The sequence below is a fragment of the Saccopteryx bilineata genome, chromosome 7 (assembly GCF_036850765.1).
Source record: "Saccopteryx bilineata isolate mSacBil1 chromosome 7, mSacBil1_pri_phased_curated, whole genome shotgun sequence".
In the NCBI taxonomy this organism is placed as follows: domain Eukaryota; kingdom Metazoa; phylum Chordata; class Mammalia; order Chiroptera; family Emballonuridae; genus Saccopteryx; species Saccopteryx bilineata.
In genome coordinates, this window is record NC_089496.1 from 71,700,300 (window position 1) to 71,727,278 (window position 26,979).

General features: G+C 41.4%; 1 protein-coding gene across 1 annotated transcript in view; it reads left to right on the forward strand.

The window, feature by feature from the left end:
* Window positions 1-26,979, forward strand: part of ETFA (electron transfer flavoprotein subunit alpha) — a 92,183-nt gene that overhangs the window by 9,099 nt on the left and 56,105 nt on the right. Inside the window, exons 2-9 of the mRNA XM_066238616.1 lie at window positions 3,829-3,975; window positions 6,982-7,063; window positions 7,166-7,248; window positions 13,210-13,309; window positions 16,270-16,380; window positions 17,007-17,108; window positions 18,457-18,525; window positions 24,449-24,531. Coding sequence (XP_066094713.1) covers window positions 3,829-3,975; window positions 6,982-7,063; window positions 7,166-7,248; window positions 13,210-13,309; window positions 16,270-16,380; window positions 17,007-17,108; window positions 18,457-18,525; window positions 24,449-24,531 — 777 coding nt within the window. The remainder of the gene's footprint in view (window positions 1-3,828; window positions 3,976-6,981; window positions 7,064-7,165; window positions 7,249-13,209; window positions 13,310-16,269; window positions 16,381-17,006; window positions 17,109-18,456; window positions 18,526-24,448; window positions 24,532-26,979) is intronic.

Genomic DNA, 26,979 nt, shown 5'->3' on the forward strand with positions numbered 1-26,979 from the left:
ATGATTGATGCTTCTCATCTCTCTCCGTTCCTGTCTGTCTGTCCCTCTCTCTGTCTCTGAAAAAAAAAAAAAAAAAATACAACTACAATTATGTAAAAGTGATGTTTGTAAAACATTAATTGCCTTGTGGTTATGTTCAATCCAAAAGTCGTTGCCCTTTAACTCCAATTTAAAAATCAATGCATGCCATTAAATGTAACAAAAAGAAATTAAAATTGCATAAAAACTAGAGCATGCACCAAAAAACAAATTTCCGATTTGGAATCAGCGATGCAGAAATATATAGAAACAGTTCTGAAACCTCATGCAACAGAAAACGAAAAAAAATTGTTCCCCAGTGTTACAGCAAATATGAGCTTTATGTACTCGATCTTGGATTTAGTCACCAAATGATGAAAATCACATAATTTTTACAGTAAATGATGTATGAAACAATACAAAATTTTGAGTCTGATATATATTGGTAATAAATAGTTGGTTACTGGCAATTCTTGTGAAATGTGATTTAAATAATAAATTATGCCATTGGATCCTAATTACAAATGTCCTTATAAGATATTGTGCTCTTCTGATTTAAAAAAGTATCATATAATTATACAAATATTTATTGGAGAAGAAAACGTATTAGATTGTGGGGATAAAAATATAAACAGGCATGGTATTTGCCTTCTGTAAGAATTTTCATTCTATCCTGGGAATTGTGATTTTTTTGTGATTTGCAGTAACTTCTCAGGAGAATAGTTTTGTCATTCAGCATTCAAGGTGTGTCTACCTCTTGCTCTATCACTTGTAGGAATTTGTTATAAGAATCTTAATGTGTATAAATATTTCTAAACCTTAACTTGAACCACCTCCTGTAAGAAGGCAATTTTTTTTATTTTTTTATTTTTCTGAAGCTAGAAACTGGGAGAGACAGTCAGACAGACTCCCGCATGCCCCCAACCGGGATCCACCCAGCACGCCCACCAGGGGGCGATGCTCTGCCCCTCTGGGGTGTCGCTTTCCCGCGACCAGAGCCACTCTGGCACCTGGGGCAGTGGCCAAGGAGCCATCCCCAGCGCCCAGGCCATCTTTGCTCCAATAGAGCCTCGGCTGCAGGAGGGGAAGAGAGAGACAGAGATGAAGGAGAGGGGGAGGAGTGGAGAAGCAAATGGGCACTTCTCCTGTGTGCCCTGGCCGGGAATCGAACCCGGGACTTCTACAGGCCAGGCCGACGCTCTACCACTGAGCCAGGGCCAAGAAGGCAAATTTTTATTATGGAAAAGAAAAAGTTAAACAGGTACTTAATGTGCCAAACATGAGTCTCATTCCCCCCCTTCCTTGCTCCCTTTGAATAAACAAAAAGGGAGAAAAAAACACAAAAAATGTCATCCACTTATAACCAGTGCAGTGGTCCTTCCTCTGGCATATCCTTCTATGCTGTCACCTTCCTCTTCCCAACCCTGGATGGCCTGCCCTAGAATCTCTGACCGTTAGCTCTAGGATTGTGTTCATCAAGGATAGAAGGGAATTAGGGGGCTGAGGGAAAGCTTGGGGAGATCTGGGGGGCAGTCTAGATTAGGGAGCATGAGAGGCCTCTTAAGGGGCAAGCTAGAAGGGTGAGTAGTAGAGGTATAGGAAACTTTGGGGAATGAGAGGCCCCTGTCTTCTTGAAGGTTAATTGGAATCTGGATTAGACTTCTATGGAAGGAGAGCAGCTAAAGTCTGGCCAGATTCCAATCAAAAGGGTCTTTCTAGAGCAGGGGTCTCAAACTCGCGGGCCGCATGGGCCTGCCGAACAATTTTGTGCGGCCTGCAGACTAATCCACGAAATTCAAAATATTTTGGATAAAATTAAGTAAGCCTAGGGGCCTACTTGTATTTTTCATTTCTCTAGCATCCTAGCTAGATATTAGCTTAGTTAACAGCAGTTGTGATGCGAACTACAGTTTCTGGTCGTTTTGTGACACTGAGTAAACTGCATGCACGATTGTGCTTGTACTGATTTTTTTTTGTTTTCAACTGCAGTGAGAAAAGTGTTGCGTAACAGTTGCTTTTTGTAGACCTAGTGTGGCCCGCCGCACGGCTGTGATCTTGCTCTGCGGCCCACATGCTGAGTTGAGTTTGAGACCCCTGTTCCTAGAGTAAAAGGAACTCTGATTTATGGAGGATGAATGCAGAAAATTAGCTATAAGATGGTCTTTGCATTGTTTATGATAAATTATTAAAACTGAAGTAACTACAGGCCCTGGCCAGTTGGCTCAGTGGTCGAGTGTTGGCCTGGCGTGCAGGAGTCCTGGGTTCAATTCCTGGCCAGGGCACACAGGAGAAGCGCCCATCTGCTTCTCCACCCCTCCCCCTCTCCTTCCTCTCTGTCTCTCTCTTCCCCTCCCACAGCTGAGGCTCCATTGGAGCAAAGTTGGCCTGGGCGCTGAGAATGGCTTCATGGCCTCTCCCTCAGGCGCTAGAATGGCTCTGGTTGCAACAGAGCGACGCCCCAGATGGGCAGAGCATCGCCCCCTGGTGGGCATGCCGGGTGGATCCCGGTCGGGCGCATGCGGGAGCCTGACCTGCCTCCCTGTTTCCAACTTCAGGAAAATACCAAAAAAAAAAAAAAAAAAAAAACCCCAAAAAACTGAAGTGACTACAGAGACTGGTTCAGTTGGTATGCTTATATGTGATGTTCATAAAGGGATAGAGAATATTAAAATATAGCAACTGATATTTATAATAGAGTACATGAAAAATAACTTGTAGATTTAGTTGTTAACCAGTATTATAGATATGTCCCAGCCTTCCCTTCATTCATACCCTCCTTGTAAATTTCGAGTTCTGGGTAAATTTTTAATTATGCTTTTCACTTCAACTCCATATCTAAAGATTATTGCTGAATGAAATCACACAATCATGCCATTTGATCGTCAGTGCCTATTTTTCTCGTTGCCATTTCCCACAAGGAGAGTGCTAATAATTGTGTCTTTCCTCATGCCTGTGGTGCCCCACTGTATCTTTGCACATGACGGGAACACCTAAACTTCCTTTTTTTCTCTTGATTCTCTACCTTCTGATCTGTACTCTGCAACATTTTGGATATCTTTGTTAGCTGAAAAACTGTTCTATATAATAATTGTGTGTGAACAAGTTTTATTTCCCTTGAAACTTTTTAGTACAGGGACCCTTCTTTTTCATCTTTGTGTTCCTGAAGTTTGAAGTCATTCTAGATGACAATGAACTATTGTTGGCCTTCTGATAGTCTACAGTAGATAAGGATAGATACTGGTTGGTTCTAAGAAGCTTCTTTCTTGAGTTCAGAAGGATATTTGAGCAGTTAAAACTCTAGCAAAACTGCTGTGTGTTTTATTTTAAAGACATACAGTATTTACATTATCAGTTATTTTGGTATTGAATGCATTTTGCCTGAAACAGTAGAAATCAACTTCTGTAATAGATTTCAGTCATTATTTCTGGGTATACTGTGCTCTTTAGCAGCACTGCTGCAAAGTGAATGTAATTGCTAATAGTTTTATTTTTACTTTGATATTAATATGTTCTGCTAAAGGATTTTAAATTTACTTATATTGAGTTTTTCATTGAACATAAATTAATGGAAAAGTTGTTTTGAAGTAATTTAAATTTTTCCTAACTGAACACTAATTTGCATTTTTGTTTTTATTAGGTATGAATATTAGTAATAGACACAATAGCCCAATTTTTGCTATTGAACAAGTGTTTTATAAATACATTTAAAGACCTGAGTATTGTGTACGTTTTCCTTTAAAGCACAAACGCTTAATAATCAGTTAAAAAAACTATCTGTATTACATGATTCTATTTTTTCCTTCTTTTTAGGCCACATTGCTACGATTTCAGAGTACCCTGGTAATAGCTGAGCATGCAAACGATACCCTAGCACCCATTACATTAAATACCATCACTGCAGCCAAACGTCTTGGAGGTGAAGTGTCCTGCTTAATAGCTGGAACCAAGTGTGACAAGGTGAGAAATTTTTAAGGTCAATCATAGCAAATGTAATCTCAATCAAGAGACAGAGAAAGATGGCAACAGAGAATTATGGTGAGGACTGTAACCCACACTGGGCTCTAATCCTCATTAAATGGCCAGTGTCACAACCATTACTATGTGTGAAAAAAACTTAAGTTTGCTCACTAAGCATTTTATCTTTTGAAATGAGGTAGGATACTTGATTTAGTTCTGCTGGCACCATAATGTGCCATCAGGTACCAAGTAGAATGATAATATTTGAGTCCCCTTAGAGGTTAATAGCCGATTCCTTTTTTTGTATTGATGAATATACCTGCTAATTGCTTTTAATTCCTGAAAGTGGTAAATCTGAACAAAGTATCAAGGGTGTTACTTTTTAATTGGTGTAAGAATTCAAATCCAAGTACTGTAGTGTACTTTGCTTTCCAAGTGATAGTATGAAAAGCTGTTCTTAGGTTTTGCTGGAATAGGACAGTGACAGCTTTGTAAACTAAACCCCTGGTTTGCAGGGTCTGTACCACGGGGCTGCAGTGCAGTTGAAATCATGCTTCACTTAAGTTTAGACAGCTTGAGCCACCAGTTCCCTCGCACACCACGTAGTGGTTGCCGGCTGTGTGTTTGTCGGGCTTGGGCCTCAGGAAGAAATTTGGAGACCGTATGTTCCTTTTTCCTTTTAGAGAAATTAAGTTTTTATTAAATGACATTGATGCAGACCCTGTGATATATATAGTGAAGTTCAGAATGCTAGTGTCGCTTATAATTTCTTACATGAATTTGATACCTTCAAAGAATGTATTTTAGCAGGTTTGGAGTTAAATTATGTGGATTTGTTTTCCTAAAGCCTGCTGACAACTATTGAATTTTAATGTAGTTGATACTAACCACAGAGCTTCATGATAGGACTGTGCTATCTTTTCTGGTTGCCTGACTTTCAGATATACAGATTCTGGGTTTGGTTGTTTATTTTGCTGTGATTTTAAAAAATTCTTCTAATATTACTTTAAAAATAACTGAAATGCTATTTTATTTACACTATTTTGAGAAAAATCAAAACAAATCATCAGTTACAATTTTATTATCATGACACATTTTATTTTTAAAGAAAAACAATCAGTGCCTGTGTAAGGAGATCGTTAGCCTAGGCAGATTTCAGTTCTGTACTGGGTTTTTTTTTGTATTTTTCTGAAGTGAGAAGTGGGGAAGCAGAAAGACAGGCTCCCGCATGCGCCTGACCGGGATCTACCTGGCAAGTCCAGTAGGAGGCAATGCTCTGCCCGTCTGGGGCATTGCTCCGTGGCAACTGGAGCCATTCTAGCGCCCGAACGGAAGCCACAGAGCCATCCTCAGTGCCCAGGCCGACTTTGCTCCAGTGGAGCCTTGGCTACGGGAGGGGGAGAGAGAGAGAGAAAGAAAGGGAGAAAGAAAGAAGCTAGAGGGGGACCAGTGGAGAATCAGATGGGCATTTCTCCTATGTGCCTTGAGCGGGAATCAAAGCTGGGACTTCCACATGCTGAGCCAACGCTCTACCACTGTCCAGGCCAGGGCCTGTACTGTTTTATGTAACTATTTTTCATAAGCAGTAGGTAGTTTTTCTGTGTAAGTGCCAGAGGCTTTTGCTGGTTAAAAAAAAAAAAGTAATTTTGCTAGAACAAGGTCGTCAGCCAATGAATATTTGATTCAGCAGAGGTAATTGTGTACTGCATTCTTTTGTCTGTGAATATTGCAGCAATATTCACTGACAGGAAGCACAGCCTTTTATGCCTACTCATCAGTGGGTAGGCATGGGGGAAACAAGAAGACAGAAGACTATAATATGATTCTGTAATTAAAGAGACTGAAAAAGGACAATTCTGATTGCCTCTGTATACAAGAAATCTGAGTGGTCAAAAGGCTTTCCCAGAACCCCATCCAATCCAGACAGGAAAAAATAAGGAATTAAAATCTATAAATTTATTATAGATACATATAAATGGTCAGGAACTCTGTGACTGACAGTGAATGGACTGATACAAGATTTTTTGTCTTGCCCAGACTCACTGATTTTAATATCAGCAGAAATTGTTAATGCCAAACAGTGCCGTTGCCTGTAAACTAGTGTGGCTAGGTCATGTTCTTTACCTTTAGGAATCCCTAAGTCTAAAATGTATTGCTGTGTTATTATGAGAGAGAAAGAGAACCTAACCATTACCTCATTTTCACCATTTCTAAAATGATGAACTTGGACTTGCATTGAGTGAAAAGTAAAGATTATAGTTTACAACTAAATTTGAATAGATAGCTTTTTTTGTATTTTGGTTTATTGATTAATATCTATTTATTTTATTTTATTTTTAAGAGACACAAAGGGAGAGAGATGAGAAGCATCAATTCGTAGTTGCGGCACTTTAGTTGTTCATTGATTGCCTCTCATATGTGCCTTGACCAGGAGGCTCAAGCAGAACCAGGGACCCCTTGCTCAAGCCAGCGACCTTGGGCTTCAAGCCAGAGACTATGGATTCATGTTGATGATCCCATGGGACCTTAGCGTCCCAGGTTACTGCTCTCTCCTACCTATGCCACCACCTGTGAAGCTTTCTTTTATTTTTTAAGATTTTACTTACTGACTTTAGAGAGAGAAAGGGAGAAACATTAACTTATAGTTGCTTTACTTTAGTTGTTCATTGATTGCTTCTTGTATGTGCCTTGAGTAGGCAAGCCTGGAGTTTGGATCCAGTGGCCTCAGTGTTCCAGGTCAACGCTCTATCCACTGTGACACCACAGGCCAGGCTGTACTTTTCTTTTTCAAGACAGGTATTTTTGTTTGTCAATTGGTAGTAAGATCAGTTGACATCAGATTTTCTTTGTTAAAGAATACAGGTATTTTTTATTCCAAAGTAGCCCTTTTTCTTATAAGAACAGTTTTTACAGTTGGTTATTAAGGTTTTATGCTGTTAATATCTAATGGTGGCTCTGTTTGTATCTTTCTGTTAGATGGATAATTAAAAAATCTTTTAATCATAGGTGGCACAAGATCTCTGCAAAGTAGCAGGTGTAGCAAAAGTTTTAGTGGCTCAGCATGATGCATACAAGGGCCTTCTTCCAGGTAAGTTTTTCCAGTGGAAAAAGTGTAATGTCTAAGTCATTCTTGAATTTATGACTATGAAAATATTACGAAATGTATTTAACAGGTCTGTTTGATTCTCAGAGGAACTGACACCACTGATTTTGGCAACTCAGAAGCAGTTCAGTTACACACACATCTGTGCAGGAGCATCTGCCTTTGGAAAGGTAAGAAGATTGAGAGTGTGCACTCAGATGTTACTGAGAAGGGTTAGATTTCATTGTGCCAAAACTGTACAACAGACTTTTTTTAGATAGCTAATCCTGGCTTTCAGAATTAATGTTGTAGTTTTGCTAAAATTTATTTCAAGCTTTTTGTTAAAATTTCTGTTAAAACACAATCTCCAGGTGTTCAAATTTTGTCAGTGACAACTCTATTCATTTAAGATCTTGTCATAATTTATTAGAATGCCATTTCCAGATTATCAAATTTTGTCATGGAGTCTACTTTAAAAATTATTCTTTTAATGAAGTTTGTTGGGGTGACATTGGTTAATGGTATTAGGTTTGAAGTGTACAGTTCAGTGACACATGTATATTGTGTTACTGTATATTGTGCTCCCAAAACCCCAAATAAAATCATCTCTTACTATGTATATGGCTCCCTTTCCTCTGGGTACTGACATACTATTGTCTGTGTCTATGGGTTTTAGTTTTATATCCCACATGAGTGAAATCATATGGTTCTTGGCTTTTTCTGACTTATTTTGCTTAGCATAATATTCTCAAGCTCTGTCCATGTTATCACAGATATCAATATTTCAGCCCTGGCCATTGGCTCAGTGGATAGAGCATCAGCTCGGCGTGCAGTTGTCCCAGGTTTGATCCCTGGTCAGGAGACACATGAGAAGTGACCATCTGCTTCTCTTCCTCTACCTCTCCCCCTTCTCTCTCTCTTTCTCTCTCACAGCCAGTGACTCATTTGGTTCGAGCATTAGCCTTGGGTGCTGAGAATAGTTTGGTTGAGCATCAGCCCTGGATGCTGAGGATAGTTTGGTTGGTCCATGCATCAGCCTCAGGCACTAAGGATAGCTCAGTTGATTTGAGCATTGGCCCCAGATGGGGTGCATGTGGGTGTCTGTCCCTCTATCTCCCTTCCTTTCACTTAAAAAAATCTACTAAATGGGAGAACATTTGCCAATGATACATTTTGGTTAATATCCAAAATATATAAGGAACTCACACAATACCCCCCAAAAAATCCAATCCAATCATACAATTATCACCCTTCATTCTGTTATTGTATCACATTGATTGATTTACTGATGTTGGACTATCTTGCATTCCTGGGATAAATTCCACTTTGTCATGGTGTGTAATCCATTCAGTGTATTGCTGAATCTGGTTTGCTAATAGTTTGAGAAGTTTTGCATGTATATTTATCAAGGAGGTTGGCTTGTAATTTTATTTTTTTGTGATGTCTTTGGTTTTGATATCAGAGTAATGGTGGCTTGGTAGAATGAGTTTAGAAGTGTTCAAATGTTTGGAATTCATTTATGTAGCCATCTGGTCCTGGGTTTTTACTTGTTGAGAGGTTGTTGTTTTTTAAGGTGCTTCAATTTTATTGCTAGTAATCAGTCTGTTTAGATGTTCTATTTCTTCTTGGTTCAACCTTGGAAGATTGTATGCGTCTAGAAATGAATCCATTTCTTCTAGATTCTCAAATTTGTGTATAATTGTTTGTAGTAATCTTTTTTTAAATTAATTTATTTTTTACAGAGACAGAGAATGAGTCAGAGAGAGGGACAGACAGGGACAGACAGACAGGAACTGAGAGAGATGAGAAGCATCAATCATTAGCTTTTCATTGCGCGTTGCAACACCTTAGTTGTTCATTGATTGCTTTCTCATATGTGCCTTGACTGCGGGCCTTCAGCAGACCGAGTAACCCCTTGCTGGAGCCAGCGACCTTGGGTTCAAGCTGGTGGGCTTTTCCTCAAACCAGATGAGCCCACACTCAAGCTGGCGACCTCGGGGTCTCGAACCCGGGTCCTCTGCATCCTAGTCTAATGCTCTATCCACTGCGCCACTGCCTGGTCAGGCTGTAGTAGTCTTTAGTGTTTGTGTTTCTTGGGTGTCAGTTGTCACATCTCATTTAAGATTTGATTTATTTGGGCTCTCCTTTTTTCTTGATGAGTTTGTTTAATGATTGGTCAATTTTTTCAAAGAACTAGCTCTTGGTTTAATTGATATTTTGTGTTTTGTTTTTTTTTTTATCTTTTTAGTCTGTTTCATTTACTTCTGCTCTGATCTTTATTATTTCCTTTCTTCCCACTTGAGGCTTTTTTTTTTTTTTTTCTAGTTCCTTTAAGTGAAAAGTTAGAGTATTTATTTGGGATTTTTCTTGTGTCTTGAGGTAAGCCTGTATACTATGAAGTTCCCTCTAAGAACTACTTTTTCTGTGTCACATAATTTCAAACCCTTTATTTGCTATAAGATTTTAGTGTTTTCTTCTTGTTGTTTTATAGACTACAATGCTTTTCAGTAGCTCTTCTAGAGGATTGCTCTAAGTAGGTAACAAATTGAAAATTAGAAAGTCTTTCCTGTTGGAAATAAGACAACAGAAAAATTGACTCAAGCTGTTAACACTTGTTAGGTATGGATTAGGGACACAGAAATAGAGGATATGAAACTTCTACCATTAGGGTGTTTAAAAATTTATTTGAGCCAGACCAGGTGGTGGCACAGTGGATAGAGCGTCAGACTGGGACACAGAGGACCCAGGTTCAAAACCCCGAGGTCACTGGCTTGAGCGCGTGCTCCTCTGGCTTGAGTGCAGGGTCATCTGGCTTGAGCCCAAAGGTTGCTGGCTTGTGCAAGGGGTCACTTGCTCTCCTGTGCCCCCTCCCCCCCCCGTCAAGGCACATATGAGAAAGCAGTCAATGAACAACTAAGGTACCACAATGAAGAATTGATGCTTCTCATCTCTCTCCCTTCCTGTTTGAACCTATCTCTCCCTTTCTCTGTCTCTCTGTCTTTGTCACACACAAAAAAAATTATTTGAAGCCCTGGCTAGTAGGCTCAGTGGTAGAGCATCAATCCAGCATGTGAAAGTACTGGGTTTAGTTCCTGGTCAGAGCACACAGAAGTGACCATCTGCTTCTCCTCCCCTCCCCCAACCCCTTTATCCACTTCTTGCTCTCTCTTCCTCTCCTGTAGCCATGGCTCAGCTGGTTTGAGTGCATAAGCCCAGGGTCCTGAGGACGGCTCTGTTGCAAACTCTACCTCAGGCACTAAAAATAGCTTGATTATGAGCATTGGCCCCAGACAAGGGTAGCCTGGTGGATCCTGGTTGGGGCACATGTGGGAGTCTATCTCCCCTCTTCTCACTTGAATTTAAAAAGAATTATTTGAGGGTCATATATATAATAATGTGTTTTATGAATTATTTTAAAATAAATGTTACTGCCATTTAAATAGTATAATTGTACATGCATGTAGAAAAATGCAGAATAAAGGAGTAATTAAAAGATAATCCTGGGAGGCCCTGGCCGGTTGGCTCAGTGGTAGAGCGTCAGCCTGGCGTGCAGGGGTCCCGGGTTCGATTCCCGGCCAGGGCACACAGGAGAAGCGCCCATCTCCTTCTCCACCCCTCCCCTTCTCCTTCTTCTCTGTCTCTCTCTTCCCCTCCTGCAGCCGAGGCTCCATTGGAGCAAAGATGGCCCGGGCGCTGGGAATGGCTCCTTGGCTTCTGCCCCAGGTGCTAGAGTGGCTCTGGTTGCAACAGAGCGACGCCCCGGAGGGGCAGAGCATCGCCCCCTGGTGGGCAGAGCCTCGCCCCTGGTGGGCGTGCCAGGTGGATCCCGGTCGGGCGCATGCGGGAGTCTGACTGTCTCTCCCCGTTTCCAGCTTCAGAAAAATACAAAAAAAAAAAAGATAATCCTGGGAGCCCTGGCCAGTTGGCTCAGTGGTAGAGCATCGGCCTGGTGTGCAGGAGTCCCAGGTTCAATTCCCGGCCAGGGCATGCAGGAGAAGTGTCCATCTGCTTCTCCACCCCTTCCCCTCTCCTTCCTCTCTGTCTCTCTCTTCCCCTCCTGCAGCCAAGGCTCCATTGGAGCAAGGCTGGCCCAGGCGCTGAGGATGGCTCTGTGGCCTCTGCCTCAGGTGCTAGAATGGCTCTTGTTGCAATAAAGCGACACCCCCTGGTGGGCATGCCGGGTGGATCCCGGTCGGGCACATGCGGGAGTCTGTCTGACTGCCTCCCTGTTTTCAACTTCAGAGAAATACAAAAAAAAAAAACCTCCCAAAAACAACAACAACAACAACAAAAAGATAATCCTGGGAGTAGTCTTAGAGACAGAGAATGTTCAGGGATGTAATATGGGAGAGGAACTTGAATATTGTTATAGGGAGAGTTAGCCCACTAGAGGTAGTATCATCTACCAAGTTTAAGAGATGCCATGGAGTAAACTGTGTAAAAAGCAATATAGAATTTAGCTTTAGTGTTTATGTGATAAAAGCAGTAGGTACTTCACTTTTGATTACATTTAGGTGATGTCATCTTCTAAGAGAACCTTTGAGTCTAGAAAGTATGGATATTCAGTCTTGATTAACTGATATACTCACTGTATGAGAGCCCTATAGTCTTAGAATTTAATTTAATTAAATTAATTTATTTATTTTTTGTATTTTTCTGAAGTTGAAAACAGGGAGGCAGTCAGACAGACTCCCGATGCGCCCGACAGGGATCCACCCAGCATGCCCACCAGGGGGCGATGCTCTGCCCATCTGGGGCATCTCTCTGTTGCGACCAGAGCCACTCTAGCGCCTGAGGCAGAGGCCATGGAGCCATCCTCAGTGCCAGGGTCAACTTTGCTCCAATGGAGCCTCGGCTACGGGAGGGGAAGAGAGAGACAGAGAGGAAGGAGAGGGGGAGGGGTGGAGAAGCAGATTGGCCCTTCTCCTGTGTGCCCTTGCCGGGAATTGAACCCGGGACTCCTGCACGCCAAGCCGACGCTCTACCACTGAGCCAACCGGCCAGGGCTAGTCTTAAAATTTTAAACTAGAAGCATAGGGATTCTCTTCCTCCCGTTGTAAGGTGCAGTAACTGAGACCTGGGGATGTTGTGGCTTTCCTAGTCATTCATGCTGGTGAAAGCAAAGTTATCATGTGTCTATTCCAAGGAAAAACATATACATTAATTTTTGTTGCTCTTCTTATATAGGCTGTGCTTCAACTTTCTCATTTTATTTTTATGATTACATACAATTCTGTTATATAGATGAATTATAACCCTGTCCCCTGTTGATTGACATTTAGGTTAGTTTTGATTTTCTTTTTAATGCAATATCAATTTTTCTCAAAGGTGAAAATGTTTGATTTGCGGAGTTTTTTTTTATATACATCAAGTAAATATGTACAAGTATATTCTTAGTATTTGTGAATTTTACTAGTCTTCTGTTTTCCTATCTTAGCTAAATTTAGTAATATACAACTGTCATACTTTGTCTTTTTTTTTTTTTTCTTTTCTGAAGCTGGAAACAGGGAGAGACAGTCAGACAGACTCCCGCATGCGCCCGACCGGGATCCACCCGGCACGCCCACCAGGGGCAACGCTCTGCCCCTCCGGGGCGTCGCTCTGCTGAGACCAGAGCCACTCTAGCGCCTGGGGCAGAGGCCAAGGAGCCATCCCCAGCGCCCTGGCCATCTTTGCTCCAATGGAGTCTCGGCTGCGGGAGGGGAAGAGAGAGACAGAGAGGAAGGAGGGGGGTGGGGGTGGAGAAGCAAATGGGCGCCTCTCCTATGTGCCCTGGCCGGGAATCGAACCCGGGTCCCCCGCACGCCAGGCCGACGCTCTACCGCTGAGCCAACCGGCCAGGGCCACAACTGTCATACTTTGTAAGTGATGTTTATTAAAGCAAATACCTCATAATTTAAAATAAGTGAGTCAAGGTGGTTTATTAACGTAAAACTCACAAACTGTTAGAGTAATGATAGAGAATCTTACTTAATCTCAAAGACTATCCAAAAAGTTGTGTTTGGCTTTGTAGTGTCTAAAGATGTATATGAAATATAAAATATTTAAATTAAAATTTTTACAGACTGTGCTTTTAGAGAATGTTATTGCTGGTAGTTTATAGCCATTCATCAGCATTTATGTGTGTAACTTACTGCTTATTTTGCTTTTAGAACCTTTTGCCCAGAATAGCAGCCAAACTTGATGTTGCCCCTATTTCTGATATCATTGCGATCAAGTCACCTGACACATTTGTGAGAACTATTTATGCAGGTGAGTATCCAAGGAAAATAACTGAAATGTTATACTTTTGTAAGTTTTAAAAGCAGAACTTAATCTTGCAATTAGGATTTTAAAAATGCATACACTGGCTTTGAATGGATTATCTTAAAGGTTTCTGAAAAATCTTAGTATTGCTGCTAGACTGGGACAGGACATTCTCTCTGATACATCCACAGGACAGTTCTCGGTCATTCCATTTACAGAGTGAGATTTTTCTTTTCTTTGCTTTTTTAAAGATTTTATTTATTGCTCTTACAGGAGTGGTGGGGAGAGAGTGAAGGTATCATTGCATAGTTGCTGCACTTTAGTTGTTCTTTGATTGCTTGTCATATGTGCCTTGACCAGGCAACCCCAGGGTTTCGAACCGGCAGCCTCAGCATTCCAGGTCTGCACTCTATCCAGCGTGCCACCACAGGCCAGGCAGAGTGAGATTTTTCCAGTGATCAATAAAAATTTCATTCAGTATTCAATAGATTTTAAGTGGCATCTAGAAAAGCAAAACCTTCTAATTTTTTTGAGAGAAATTAATATTTTAATATTCACTATTTACCAGTATTTTTTTAGCTTATTGTGTTTTTAAATGTTTTATAATTTTATGTAGAAAATTACATTTAATGGGGTGACATTGATCAATAAGATTTCAATAGGTTTCAGGTGAACATCTCTATAGCATTTGAACTGTTGATTATGGGATTGACCTGTGGTGGTGTAGTGGATAATGCACTGACCTGGAATGCTGAGGCCGCGGGTTCAAATCCCCAGGCTTGCTTGGTCAAGGCACATATGGAAGTTGATGATTCCTGCTTCTCTCTCTCTCTTTCTCTTTCCCCTTTCTTCTCTCTTTCTCCCCTAAAATGAATAAATAAAATCTTAAAGAAAAAAAGAACTATTGATTATGTTGAGTACCCATAACCCAAAGTCATTTTCCATCACTATGTATTTGTCCCTCTTTTCTTGCCTCTCCCCTACTCCCCTCCTGGTAGCCACTTCACGTTTTATCTATGTCTGTGTCTCATTTTTATATCCTACCTATGTGTTAAATCATAGTTCTTAGCTTTTTCTGGTTTACTAATTTCACTTAGTATAATGTTCTCAAGATGTATCCATGTTGTAAATGGCAATATATCATTATTTCTTATGGTTAAGGAGCATTCCATTTAAAAAAAAATAGCATTCTCAATAGTCTTTGCTGATTCTCTTCCATTTCCATCTGCATTAAATTTTTTTTTTTGTATTTTTCTGAAGCTGGAAACGGGGAGAGACAGACTCCCGCATGCACCTGACCGGGATCCACCCGGCACACCCACCAGGGGGCGACGCTCTGCCCACCAGGGGGTGATGCCCTGCCCCTTCTGGGGGGTCGCTCTGTTGCGACGTAGACCCACTCTAGCGGCTGGGGCAGAGGCCAAGGAGCCATCCCCGGAGCCCGGGCCATCTTTGCTCCAATGGAGCCTCACTGCGGGAGGGGAAGAGAGAGACAGAGAGGAAGGAGAGGGGGAGGGGTGGAGAAGCAGATGGGCGCTTCTCCTGTGTGCCCTGGCCGGGAATCGAACCTGGGACTTCTGCACGCCAGGCCGATGCTCTATCACTGAGCCAACTGGCCAGGGCCCATCTGCATTAAATTTATTTCAATGTCTTTTAAGTTGATCTTTTGCAAAGCACACTGGTATCTCTGGTGGAGCTGGAGAAGACAATGAATTCTTTCTGATTGAACTTGGATATTTCAAGATAAATAGTCACTTTCAAATCAGATCTTTCATTTTTAGCAGTGTTTGAGGGGAAGTATTTAGTCATAGTTTAGGTCATTTTTTTTTTAAGATTTTTTTAATTTTTTTTTTTAAAGGTTTTTTTTAATTATTTTTATTTATTTATTTATTTATTTTAGAGGAGAGAGAGAGAAGGGGGGAGGAGCAGGAAGCTTCATCTCCCATATGTGCCTTGACCGGGCAAGCCCAGGGTTTTGAACCAGCAACCTCAGCATTCCAGGTCAACACTTTATCCACTGCGCCACCACAGGTCAGGCAAGATTTTTTTAATTTTTAATTTTTTTTTTTACAGGGACAGAGAGAGAGTCAGATAGAGGGATAGCTAGGGACAGACAGACAGGAACGGAGAGAGATGAGAAGCATCAATCATCAGTTTTTTGTTGCGACACCTCAGTTGTTCATTGATTGCTTTCTCATATGTGCCATAACCGCGGGCCTTCAGCAGACTAAATACACCCCCCACCCCCTGCTCGAGCCAGTGACCTTGGGTCCATGATAGTGAGCTTTTTGCTCAAGCCAGATGAGCCCGCACTCAAGCTGGCAACCCTGGGGTCTCAAACCTGGGTCCTTCTGCATCCCAGTCCGATGCTCTATCCACTGCACCACCGCCTGGTCAGGCAGTTTAGGTCATTCTTAATGTGATTGCTAAATCATAAGAAATGTCTCAAAATCGTTTAAAATCTTGACCCCATCTCACACTTCGTTTTTTATGCTCTATCATCTTTTCACTTCTTTTCCTTCCTTAGCATGCATAGTAGCTTCATTCTTATCATGTAGTTGTAGCTCCTACTGTTGAGTTGCTGATTGTGTTGTTTTTGAAGAAGGAAGCTTTCTTTAGAATTTCTTTTAGAAAGAATGTACCGTATTAGTGTGGCTTCCTATTCTAGCTACTTGCCTCCAGGTAGACCAGCGTTTGTCCTGTGTTTTTTGTTTTGTTTTGTTTTTCATCTCATTAAACTTTGTTTTAATTGTCTTGTGTTTTTAAAGACACCTAAGGTTAAACAGGTATGTACTGATGTGTTTCTTCAGAGTTACAGTCATTTTTTCCTAATGCTTAGTAGAGGTAGAAGACAACAGGCCCACATTTATTTCTGTCTTGTCTTTGTGAAGTAACTTGTGAAACAAAGAAATACTTTTTTGTTGTCTTTCTTGTTTGTTATTTTTTAAATAAACTGTGTATTTCAGGAAATGCTTTATGTACAGTGAAGTGTGATGAAAAAGTGAAAGTGTTTTCCGTCCGAGGAACATCTTTTGAAGCTGCAGCAACAAGTGGAGGCAGTGCCAGTTCAGAAAAGGGTGAGTGTTCATTTGCAGTTTGGATTTCTGTTTCTTGCTTTTCAGTTCATAGATTTAAGAGATGATCTCTAGTTAAGTCTCTAATGCAGAGAACTTGAGCGCTCAATCTAAATGATATTTCTAATTATATACAAAAGTAAATATAATGTCATTTTCATATCATTTTTGGTATGAGGAAAGCTGCTTTGGTCGATCAGCGGGTAGGAGAGAGAGGGTCCATTAAGATTAATGTTAATGTTAAGATTGTTTTACTTTCCTCTCTCTGTTTCCTATTATGCTACTTGGGAGATTCAGTATAATGGAAGAATGTAAAAGTAAATGTATAGAGAGTGTTACAGTTGAACACATAAAGGATCTTATTTGAACTGCATGGACAGGTTTACTCCACTTTTACAGGTAGATTCTGAATTTAAATTACTTCTCAAAAGTCATTCAGCTAATGAAGTGATGGTTGGAATTTAGTCCCTTTAAGTCTTTCAAAAAATCAGAGAATGAAAGTAGAAGCACAAAAAATTTACAGTAACAACTTTCATGGAATTATGGTAATTTGTGTGTTTCTCTTAAAAATTATTGTTTTAGAACTTGAATTAATAGTCATTGTTTTGTCATAATATCAATGTATATAGCATCCAGTACTTCCCCGGTGGGGATATCAGAATGGCTTGACCAGAAATTAACCAAAAGTGATCGGCCAGAGCTAACTGGTGCCAAAGTGGTGGTATCTGGTGGTAAGTGAGATTTATAATGTATTACTTTTAAAAGATTATGTCAACTTAAAATACTTTGATTTTATTAATGTTTTATTTTAGAGGAGCACAGAGTTGGTTTTTGTTTTTTCTTTCCCCCAAATGTAAGAAATAGGTGAGTACAAGTATTATTCCCATTTTATACCAGTTGAGAAAATGAAATCATGAGTTTAATAAACAATTTGGGCTCTCTCTTGCCAATATGTGTCCCTGGCACCAGGGGAAGCATGGTACAAATCTGAACAACATAACTTTCCAACTTGGTACCGTTGTTTTGACTGACTTCCATGTTTTTATGAAGAATATGATTGACTTCTGAATCATAGAAAGAACTGGTGGGAATCTCAAGGCCACAATGTATGATGATTCCATCCTTCACACTATTTTGAAAAGCTTGTGCCTGACCTGTGGTGGCGCAGTGGATAAAGCGTCGACCTGGAAATGCTGAGGTCGCCGGTTCGAAACCCTGGGCTTGCCTGGCCGAGGCACATATGGGAGTTGATGCTTCCAGCTCCTCCCCCCTTCTCTCTCTCTATCTCTCTCTCCTCTCTAAAATGAATAAAATAAAATAAAAAATTAAAAAAAAAAAAAGAAAAAAAAAAAAAGAAAAGCTTGTGTTTTGTATAGGTCGGTCTCGATGAATAACTCTTTTAAAGTTACTTCATATTTAATATTAATACTGCACAAGATTTGCTTCTTTTTGTATATCAGTCTCCATTTTTAGAAAAAAAAATTTTATAGTCTGCTATGATTTTAAAATCTTCCCAAGGTAAACATCAAACAAAATAATTAAGCTTCCAAATAGCCTTGTATTGACAAGGTGCATTGAGCGGAAATGACTTAATATCTGACTCGTTTAATCACTTATTCATTAAGTGTTTATTGGGTATCTGTTTTTTGCCAGGCCCATTGAAAAGTGTTGAAGAAACAGGGAAAAATAGGTTCTTGCTCTCAAGGAGTTTGGAAATATAGTGGAATAACTTTTGTTCAAATAATAAATAACTTTAGTCATTCAGTTATGGTTTGCTAAATAACTGTGGATATAGCAATGACCAAGATAGATATGGATCTGTAGTGTTCGTTCTAGTGAGGAAGACTGACTTTAAAGACCAATTATATAGTTAACTGCTGGTTAGCTAATTATAGCAGTATTAAATGCTTTACAGAAGTATAGGAACATCATTCGGGAAGTCAGAATTGGCATGCTTAATATGACAGTTGTGTAATGCGAAGATCACTCAGGTGTAGTGCATAGTTGCAGAATATTTGTAGAATGAAGTTTATATTTGCCTAATCTTTTGTCATCTTTTTTTTTTTTTTTTTTAATGAGGTCGAGGTTTGAAGAGTGGAGAGAACTTTAAGTTGTTATATGATTTGGCAGATCAACTACATGCTGCAGGTAAGGTTTTTTCCTCTGGTTTTTAAGATTTCTCTCTGAAACAGTTTTTCTTTGTCTCCAATCAAATGGTATAGCATTCCATGAGGACAGGGTGTCTTTATTCTTTAGTTATGTGACACTCTTACATTTGCCAAATCTTAGTTTTTCCCATTTTTAAGAAAATTTAAATGTTAGCTTTAATGCCTACTTCAGATTCAGGAATACCCTTATATTTCTTTTTTTTTTTTTTTTTTTTTTCATTTTTCTGAAGCTGGAAACGGGGAGAGACAGTCAGACAGACTCCCGCATGCGCCCGACCGGGATCCACCCGGCATGCCCACCAGGGGCGACGCTCTGCCCAGCAGGGGGCGATGCTCTGCCCATCCTGGGCGTCGCCATGTTGCGACCAGAGCCACTCTAGCGCCTGAGGTAGAGGCCACAGAGCCATCCCCAGCGCCCGGGCCATCTTTGCTCCAATGGAGCCTTGGCTGCGGGAGGGTAAGAGAGAGACAGAGAGGAAAGCACGGCGGAGGAGTGGAGAAGCAAATGGGCGCTTCTCCTGTGTGCCCTGGCCGGGAATTGAACCCGGGTCCTCCGCACGCTAGGCCGACGCTCTACCGCTGAGCCAACCGGCCAGGGCCTTATATTTCTTTTTATTGGTGGTCTAATATAAATCCTATACAAATTTAAGTGAACATTTAGGTTACTTAAATTGTAGTTAACGATTTATAGGAAAGATAGAACTTGTTATTAAGACAATATTGGCCCTGGCCAGTTGGCTCAGTGGTAGAGTGTCGGCTTGGCGTGCAGGAGTCCTGGGTTTGATTCCTGGCCAGGGCACACAGGAGAAGCACCCATCTGCTTCTCCATCCCTCCCCCTCTCCTTCCTCTCTGTCTCTTTCTTCCCCTCCCGCAGCCAAGGCTCCATTGGAGCAAAGTTGGCCTGGGTGCTGAGGATGGCTCTGTGGCCTCTGCCTCAGGCGCTAGAATGGCTCTGGTTGCAATGGAGCAATGCCCCAGATGGGCAGAGCATCGCCCCCTGGTGGGCATGCCGGGTGGATCCCAGTCGGGCGCATGCAGGAGTCTGTCTGACTGCCTCCCCGTTTCCAACTTAAGAAAAATACAGGCCCTGGCTGGTTGGCTCAGTGGTAAGAGTGTCGGCCTGGCGTGTGGAAGTCCCGGGTTCGATTCCCGGCAAGGGCACACAGGAGAAGCGCCCATCTGCTTCTCCACCCCTCCCCCTCTCCTTCCTCTCTGTCTCTCTCTTCCCCTCCCACAGCCGAGGCTCCATTGGAGCAAAAGATGGCCCGGGCGCTGGGGATGGCTCTGTGGCCTCTGCCCCAGGCGCTAGAGTGGCTCTGGTCGCAACAGAGCGACGCCCCGGATGGGCAGAGCATCGCCCCCTGTTGGGCGTGCCGGGTGGATCCCAGTCAGGCGCATGCGGGAGTCTGTTTGACTGCCTCCCCATTTCCAGCTTCAGAAAAATACAAAAAAAAAAAAGACAGTATTGATGAATTACTGAGCTGTAAAATAGAACGAAATCTTGCCATTTTGCAACAGCTTGTATGGACCTAGAAAGTATTAAATAAGTCATGGGGATGAAAGATACAGTATAGGTAATATAGTCAATAGTATTGTAATATTTATGTATGGGGACAGATTGGTACCATACTTACTATGGTGATCACTTTGTAAGGTTTAAAAATATTGAATCACTATGTTGTATAACTGAAATAAATATCATATGTCAACTGTAATTAAAAATAAATTTTTTAAAAAGTGTATTGCTGAGAATGGAATGATGTTTTTTAAAAATCAGAAAATGAAGAATATTTTAATTTTTAATTATACAAGTAGTAACATAAATATGTTCTTTTTACCAAAAAAATCTCAATTCTAAAAAAATCTTCAACTCTTTTAAGAGTTTTGTGGATAGCTTTCTAGGCTTTTCTTATGCTTTTATATTAATGTATGTACTCACAGAAACAGTAATAGTTTTATCTGAATAAAGGCTTGATATTGACTATAATTAGATGGTAATATTTAAAAACATTTATTTCATTACTTTATTAATTGGACAAATATTTATCAAGTGTCTGCCATGTATTTGTCAGGCACTGTTTGGAGCTAGAGAAATAATAGTAAGCAAAAGTCTTAGTCCTGTGGATGCTGCATTTCTATTTGGTTGAAGCTAAACTTTATTAGTTTCCTGTGGCTATAATAAATTGCCATAAACTTGGTGGCTTAAAACAACAGAAAATTATTTGTTCAAAGTGCTGGAGACCAGAAGTATGTTAAAATCAAGGTGTTGACAGGGCCATACTCCCTCTGGAGGTGAATCTGTTCTTTTCCTCTTCATTTCTAGTGGCTGCCCTGGCTTTCCTGGGCTTGTGGCCACATCTCTCCAACCTCTGCCTCTGTCCTCATATTGCCTCGTCCTCTATGTATCTGAATCAGATCTCCCACTGTGTCCCTCTTAAAAGGATGCATATGGTGACATTTATGGCCCACCTAGATAACCCAAGATAAGTGCCTTCTCCCAAGATCCTTAACTTTTTATCCTATCTGCTGCCATATTGGGAATATTCACAGGTTCTGGGGATTAGAAAGCAAATATATGTTTGGAGGGGTCATTTTCCTGCCGACCACAGTCAGTAAATGCATTAATTTAGTAAATAATATAATATGTTAGAGGGTAGTAAATGCCATGGAAAATAATAAAACAGGAAAAGGAGGGGGAGGAGAATTGCAGTTTTAAATAAGCGAGTCAGAATAGACCTTAATGAGAAGGAGATAACTGAACAAGGTTTGAAGGAGATGAAGAAGTGTCTGTGTTTGTTTCTGCTGAAGGGACAAGTAATGTGCAAAGGGCCTGGCTAAGGCAGGAACGTATCTGGTCTGTGTTATGAATAGCAAGGAAGTCAGTGTGGCTGGAGTGAAAAGTCAGAAGGGGAAAGTAGTAAGAGACAAGATTAGGTGTAATAGAGTGACCAGATCACACAGAGCTCGTATGCCTTTGTAAGGAGATTGTTTTTCTGTGAATGAAATGGGGAGTCATCGAGGTTTGAGCAGGAGAGTCACCTGATCCTGACACATTAAACAGTCACTCTGGTTACAATTCGTAGAATAGACTGTAGGGGATAAAGTATAATAATAACAGGGAGGTTAGTTAGCTATTTCAGTCATTCAGGTGAAAGATGTTCATGGTTTGGACCAGGTTAGTACCTGTAGTTGTGGAAGAAATAGTCATTTTTCAGGATATATGTTTGAAGGTAGAATCATTGGGATCTCCTGACGGATTGGACATGGATTTTGAGAGTTTTAATCCAGCAGCTGGTAGGATGGAGTTGCCATTAGCTGAGACCAAGAAAACCCCAAGTGGTGCCATTTCCAGGGAGAAATCAGGAATTCAGTTTGGGACATATTAAGTTTTTTGAGATGTCTGATAATAGATGTCCAAGTAGAGATGTCAATTAAGCAGTTGATATAAGAATGGTTGGCACAGTGGATAGAGCGTCGGACTGGGATGTGAAGGACCCAGGTTCGAGACACCAAGGTCGCCAGCTTAAGCGCGGACTCATCTGGTTTGAGCAAGGCTCACCAGCTTGAACCTAAGATCGCTGGCTCGAGCAAGGGGTCACTCAGTCTGCTGTACCCCCCCGGTCAAGGCACATATGAGAAAGCAATCAATGAACATCTAAGATGCCTCAACGAAGAATTGATGTTTCTCTTCTCCCTTCCTGTCTGTCTGACCCTATCTGTCCCTCTCTCTAACTCTATTTCTGTCTGCCTGTCTGTCTGTCTGTCTGTCTCTCCCTCACATACACACACACACACACTCAAAAGAAAAAAAAAAAGAATGGGGAATTCATTGGAGAACTTAGGGCTGGACAGATCAATTTGGGAATCAGTTTCATTTGAATGGTATTTGAACCCATGAGACTGGATGAAATCACCCCGTGTAGTGCATGTAGATAAAGAGATCCCAGGACTAAGCCCAAGACTGTAAGATTAAGAGGTAGGGGAGAATGAAGATGAAAAGACTGTAAGATTAAGAGGTAGGGGAGAATGAAGATGAAAAAGGGGTGGTAAGTAAGGCAGGAAAACGAGGACAGAGTTTGATGTTTGGGATCCAAGTGAAGTGTTTTAGGAAGGAAGAGAGTGATTAACTGTCAAACACTGCTAATAGGTCAAGGAAAATGAGGACTGAAAAGTGATTAATGGATTTAACCATTTAGAGGTCATTGGTGACTGACCAGTTTTAGTGAGTACGGGGCAGAAACCTGACTGAAGTAGGTTTAAAATATTAATCCTAGGTAATGGTTACATGGCTATATTCACTTTTTGATAAGCTGTTGAAGAGTACAGTTGTGATTTGTGTGGTTTTCTGTATGTGTGATTTTAATAAAAGTTTTTTAGATGTAGAATGAGAGACCTGCAATTGGTGACAGTAAATACAACTTTTTAGAGGCATTTTGATATAGGAGAGCAGAGAAATTGATGATTGCTAGAGAGAGGTGGAGTGGGACCAACAGAAGGATTTTTTTTAGAAATGGGACAGGTAATAATTATGCTGATGGAACACTCCAGTTGAAAGGGAAAGCCGGCCACAGGAGAGAGGGAGAGTGCTGGAGCAACGTCCGTGAGTGGACAAGAAGGCATATGGACACAACTGCAGGTTGATGGTGAGTGTGTGAGCTAGAGCATGTGAAAAGTCTCTTATGATTGTTCCAGTTCTTTCAGTGCATATAAAGCAAGGTCATCAGCTGAAAGTGAGGATGTTAGAGAAGAAGAGAGATGAAATTTAGGAAAGAGTGAGAGAATTAAGACCTGGTTATTTAAAGTAAAACCTGGTTAACATCGCTGAGTGTTGGGTGTTTTCTCCAGTCATGCTGAATGACAGCAGGACATGTATGGAGAAGGTGGAGAGATGCTTAATCAGGTTATGAGAATGCAGGTTTTTCCTTTGTTTTTTTCTTTTTTTTTTTTTTCATTTTTCTGAAGCTGGAAACAGGGAGAGACAGTCAGACAGACTCCTGCATGTGCCCGACCGGGATCTACCCGGCACGCCCACCAGGGGCGACGCTCTGCCCACCAGGGGGCGATGCTCTGCCCATCCTGGGCGTCGCCATGTTGCGACCAGAGCCACTATAGTGCCTGAGGCAGAGGCCACAGAGCCATCCCCAGCGCCCGGGCCATCTTTGCTCCAATGGAGCCTTGGCTGCAGGAGGGGAAGAGAGAGACAGAGAGGAAAGCGCGGCGGAGGGGTGGAGAGGCAAATGGGCGCCTCTCCTGTGTGCCCTGGCCGGGAATCGAACCCGGGTCCTCCGCACGCTAGGCCAACTCTCTACCGCTGAGCCAACCGGCCAGGGCAGGTTTTTCATTTGTGAATGATGATGTAAGAGGAGGGCAAGGAACTTGAAGGCATATGTAAAGGGGTGATGCGAGTCACTGATCTTAGCATTTAAGATGGGTAAAGAAAGAGAACATGAGGGGAGAGAGAAATGGAGTAGAATTGTAGGTCCCAGTGGGGTCAGGGGATTGTTGGAGTTAAAGGAAGTCAGCTAGAAAGAGGAAGTCACAGAGAGACATGGGAAATGGGAATTATTGAGGGATATTGGTAATGGAAAGGTTGGGGATATGGCCAGGGGTGTGGCTGAGGTAGCGTGGAGAAAAGACAATGGAGGAAAGTTGTTCAAGGAACTAGGAAACCAGGGTGTTAAAATCTTGAAGAATTAAGACTAGTATTTGAGAAAGTGACAATGACCCAGAAGCTAAAAATCATTGAGAAATGAAGGGGGTTGACCTAATGGTTGTTGAAGTAAGGCCTTAATAAAATTTCTAATTGTACTATATCAGTGTCATTTTTTTAAATACAATTGTCAGTGAATATCCCAACTAGCTGAATACTCTGATTTTAAAAAATTACTATTTTCCCCCTTAGTTGGTGCTTCTCGTGCTGCTGTGGATGCTGGCTTTGTTCCCAATGACATGCAAGTTGGACAGACAGGAAAAATAGTAGCACCAGTAAGTATTGAAATAAAATATGCTATGCAAAGTTATATGGGAATAAGAGCTGTGTACGTATATTTGTTGAACACTCATCTCAGTGATTGATGTCCTGTTTTGTGTACTTAAGCAGTTAGCCATTACCATGGGAAATGTGTTCTTTTCATCAAAAGTCTATGGATTTCTGGTTTGAGTAAAATGCTTAGCTATTCTTAAATCCACCATTGTTTTTCATATTTTTTAAAGTGGTGAAACATTTCTTACTCATACCGCAACACCAAATATAAAATTGGTAAGAGCAGCATTTTATTGTTAAGTGGACTTTATAAGTTAACATTGACATTTATTTAACATAAAATCTATTATTTTAGAATCAGTCAGTAAAAACAAATCTATAGTAATGAATACAAAAATCTCAAATTTGGGAGCTCTGAATGACATCTTCCTGAATATCAGTTTTATTTCTGTATTTTGTCTGGTTACATGAAATTCAGAAAATTCTGATCCATAGAGATGAGGGTTACTAGAAAGTTCTTCAGTTAAATCTATCCAAAACTTACAAAAGGAATGCTTTGGGTTTTTTTTTTTGTTTTTTTTTTTGTATTTTTCTGAAGCTGGAAACGGGGAGAGACAGTCAGACAGACTCGCCGACTGGGATCCACCTGGCACGCCCACCAGGGGGCAACGCTCTGCCCACCAGGGGGCAACGCTCTGCCCCTCCAGGGTGTCGCTCTGCCGAGACCAGAGCCACTCTAGCACCTGGGGCAGAGGCCAAGGAGCCATCCCCAGCGCCCGGGCCATCTTTGCTCCAATGGAGCCTCGCTGCGGGAGGGGAAGAGAGAGACAGAGAGGAAGGAGAGGGGGAGGGGTGGAGAAGCAAATGGGTGCTTCTCCTATGTGCCCTGGCCGGGAATTGAACCCAGGTCCCCCGCACACCAGGCCGACGCTCTACTGCTGACCATCCGGCCAGGGCCGAATGCTTTGTTATCTAATGATTGTTCACATTTCTTAGATGATACAAGTTTTCAGTGAGTAGGATTCTCAGACATTTTATATACATCTTTATCATGTGGAAAGGAAAATGAGTTTTTTATGTATTTCAGAACGAGATACAGGTTATCTCCCACTTTTCAAAACTTTGCATCAAGCCACTTGGCTTTTATGAAAGCCCAATATTAGTACTTTTTTTGACCAACTGAAAGAAATCTGAGGTCAGATTTCTGCCTTTTACAAAAAGTGAAAAGCAAAATTCACATAGAATGTTTGTTCTGAAGTTACAGAGACAGTGGGGTCCCAAGCAGCAAGAGTGGCATTGCTGCCTGACCAGGTGGTGGCACAGTGGTTAGAACATAGGGCTGGGAGGCGGAGGACCCAGGTTCGAGACCCCGAGGTCGCCAGCTTGAGCGTGGACTCATCTGCCTTGAGCAAAAACAGCTCACCAGCTTGGACCCAAGGTCACTGGCTTGAGCAAGGGGTTACTCGGTCTGCTGAAGGCCCACGGTCAAGGCACATATGAGAAAGCAAGCAATGAACAACTAAGGCAGGGGTCCCCAAACTGCGGCCCCCTGACACCATTTATCCGGCCCCCGCCGCACTTCCCGGAAGGGGCACCTCTTTCATTGGTGGACAGTGAGAGGAGTCAGTGGCCAAAGCGTGGCATCGCTCACGTACAGTACTACTTCCAGTGACGCGGGATGCACGCGTCACGGCTCCGGAAGCACATCATATCACTTGTTACAGCTAGCAGTGACAAATATGGAACTGGACATTGACCATCTCATTAGCCAAAAGCAGGCCCATAGTTCCCATTGAAATACTGGTCAGTTTGTTAATTTAAATTTACTTGTTTTTTATTTTAAATGTTGTATTTGTTCCCATTTTGGTTTTTTACTTTAAAATAAGATATGTGCAGTGTGCATAGGGATTTGTTCTTAGTTTTTTTTATAGTCCGGCCCTCCAACGGTCTGAGGGACAGTGAACTGGCCCCCTGTGTAAAAAGTTTGGGGACTCCTGGACTAAGGTGTCAAAACGAAAAACTGGTGATTGATGCTTCTCATCTCTCTCCGTTCCTGTCTGTCTGTCCCTATCTATCTGTCCCTGTCTATCCCTCTCTCTGACTCTGTCCCTGTATTTAAAAAAAAAAAAAAAAAGAGTGGCATTGCTTTTACTATATACATCAGTGTTATTTTAGATTTCATGTGTTATTTGGTATGATTTGGTAGGCTGTTTTGGGGGTCTGGAAACTCAAAAAGTCCATATAATTAATGATAATTGCTTCATGTATGTATGGGTGTATTTGCATGCACACGCATTTTTCTTTAAGGCTTTAAAACTTTTTGAATCCATTTCAAGTGTACAGAAAACTTGAGAGTACTGAGCAAAAATCTTTATTTTGGGACCATTTAAAAGTAAGTTGCTGAGATCTTGCTACATCATCACTAAATATGTAGGATGTTCTCCTGCATA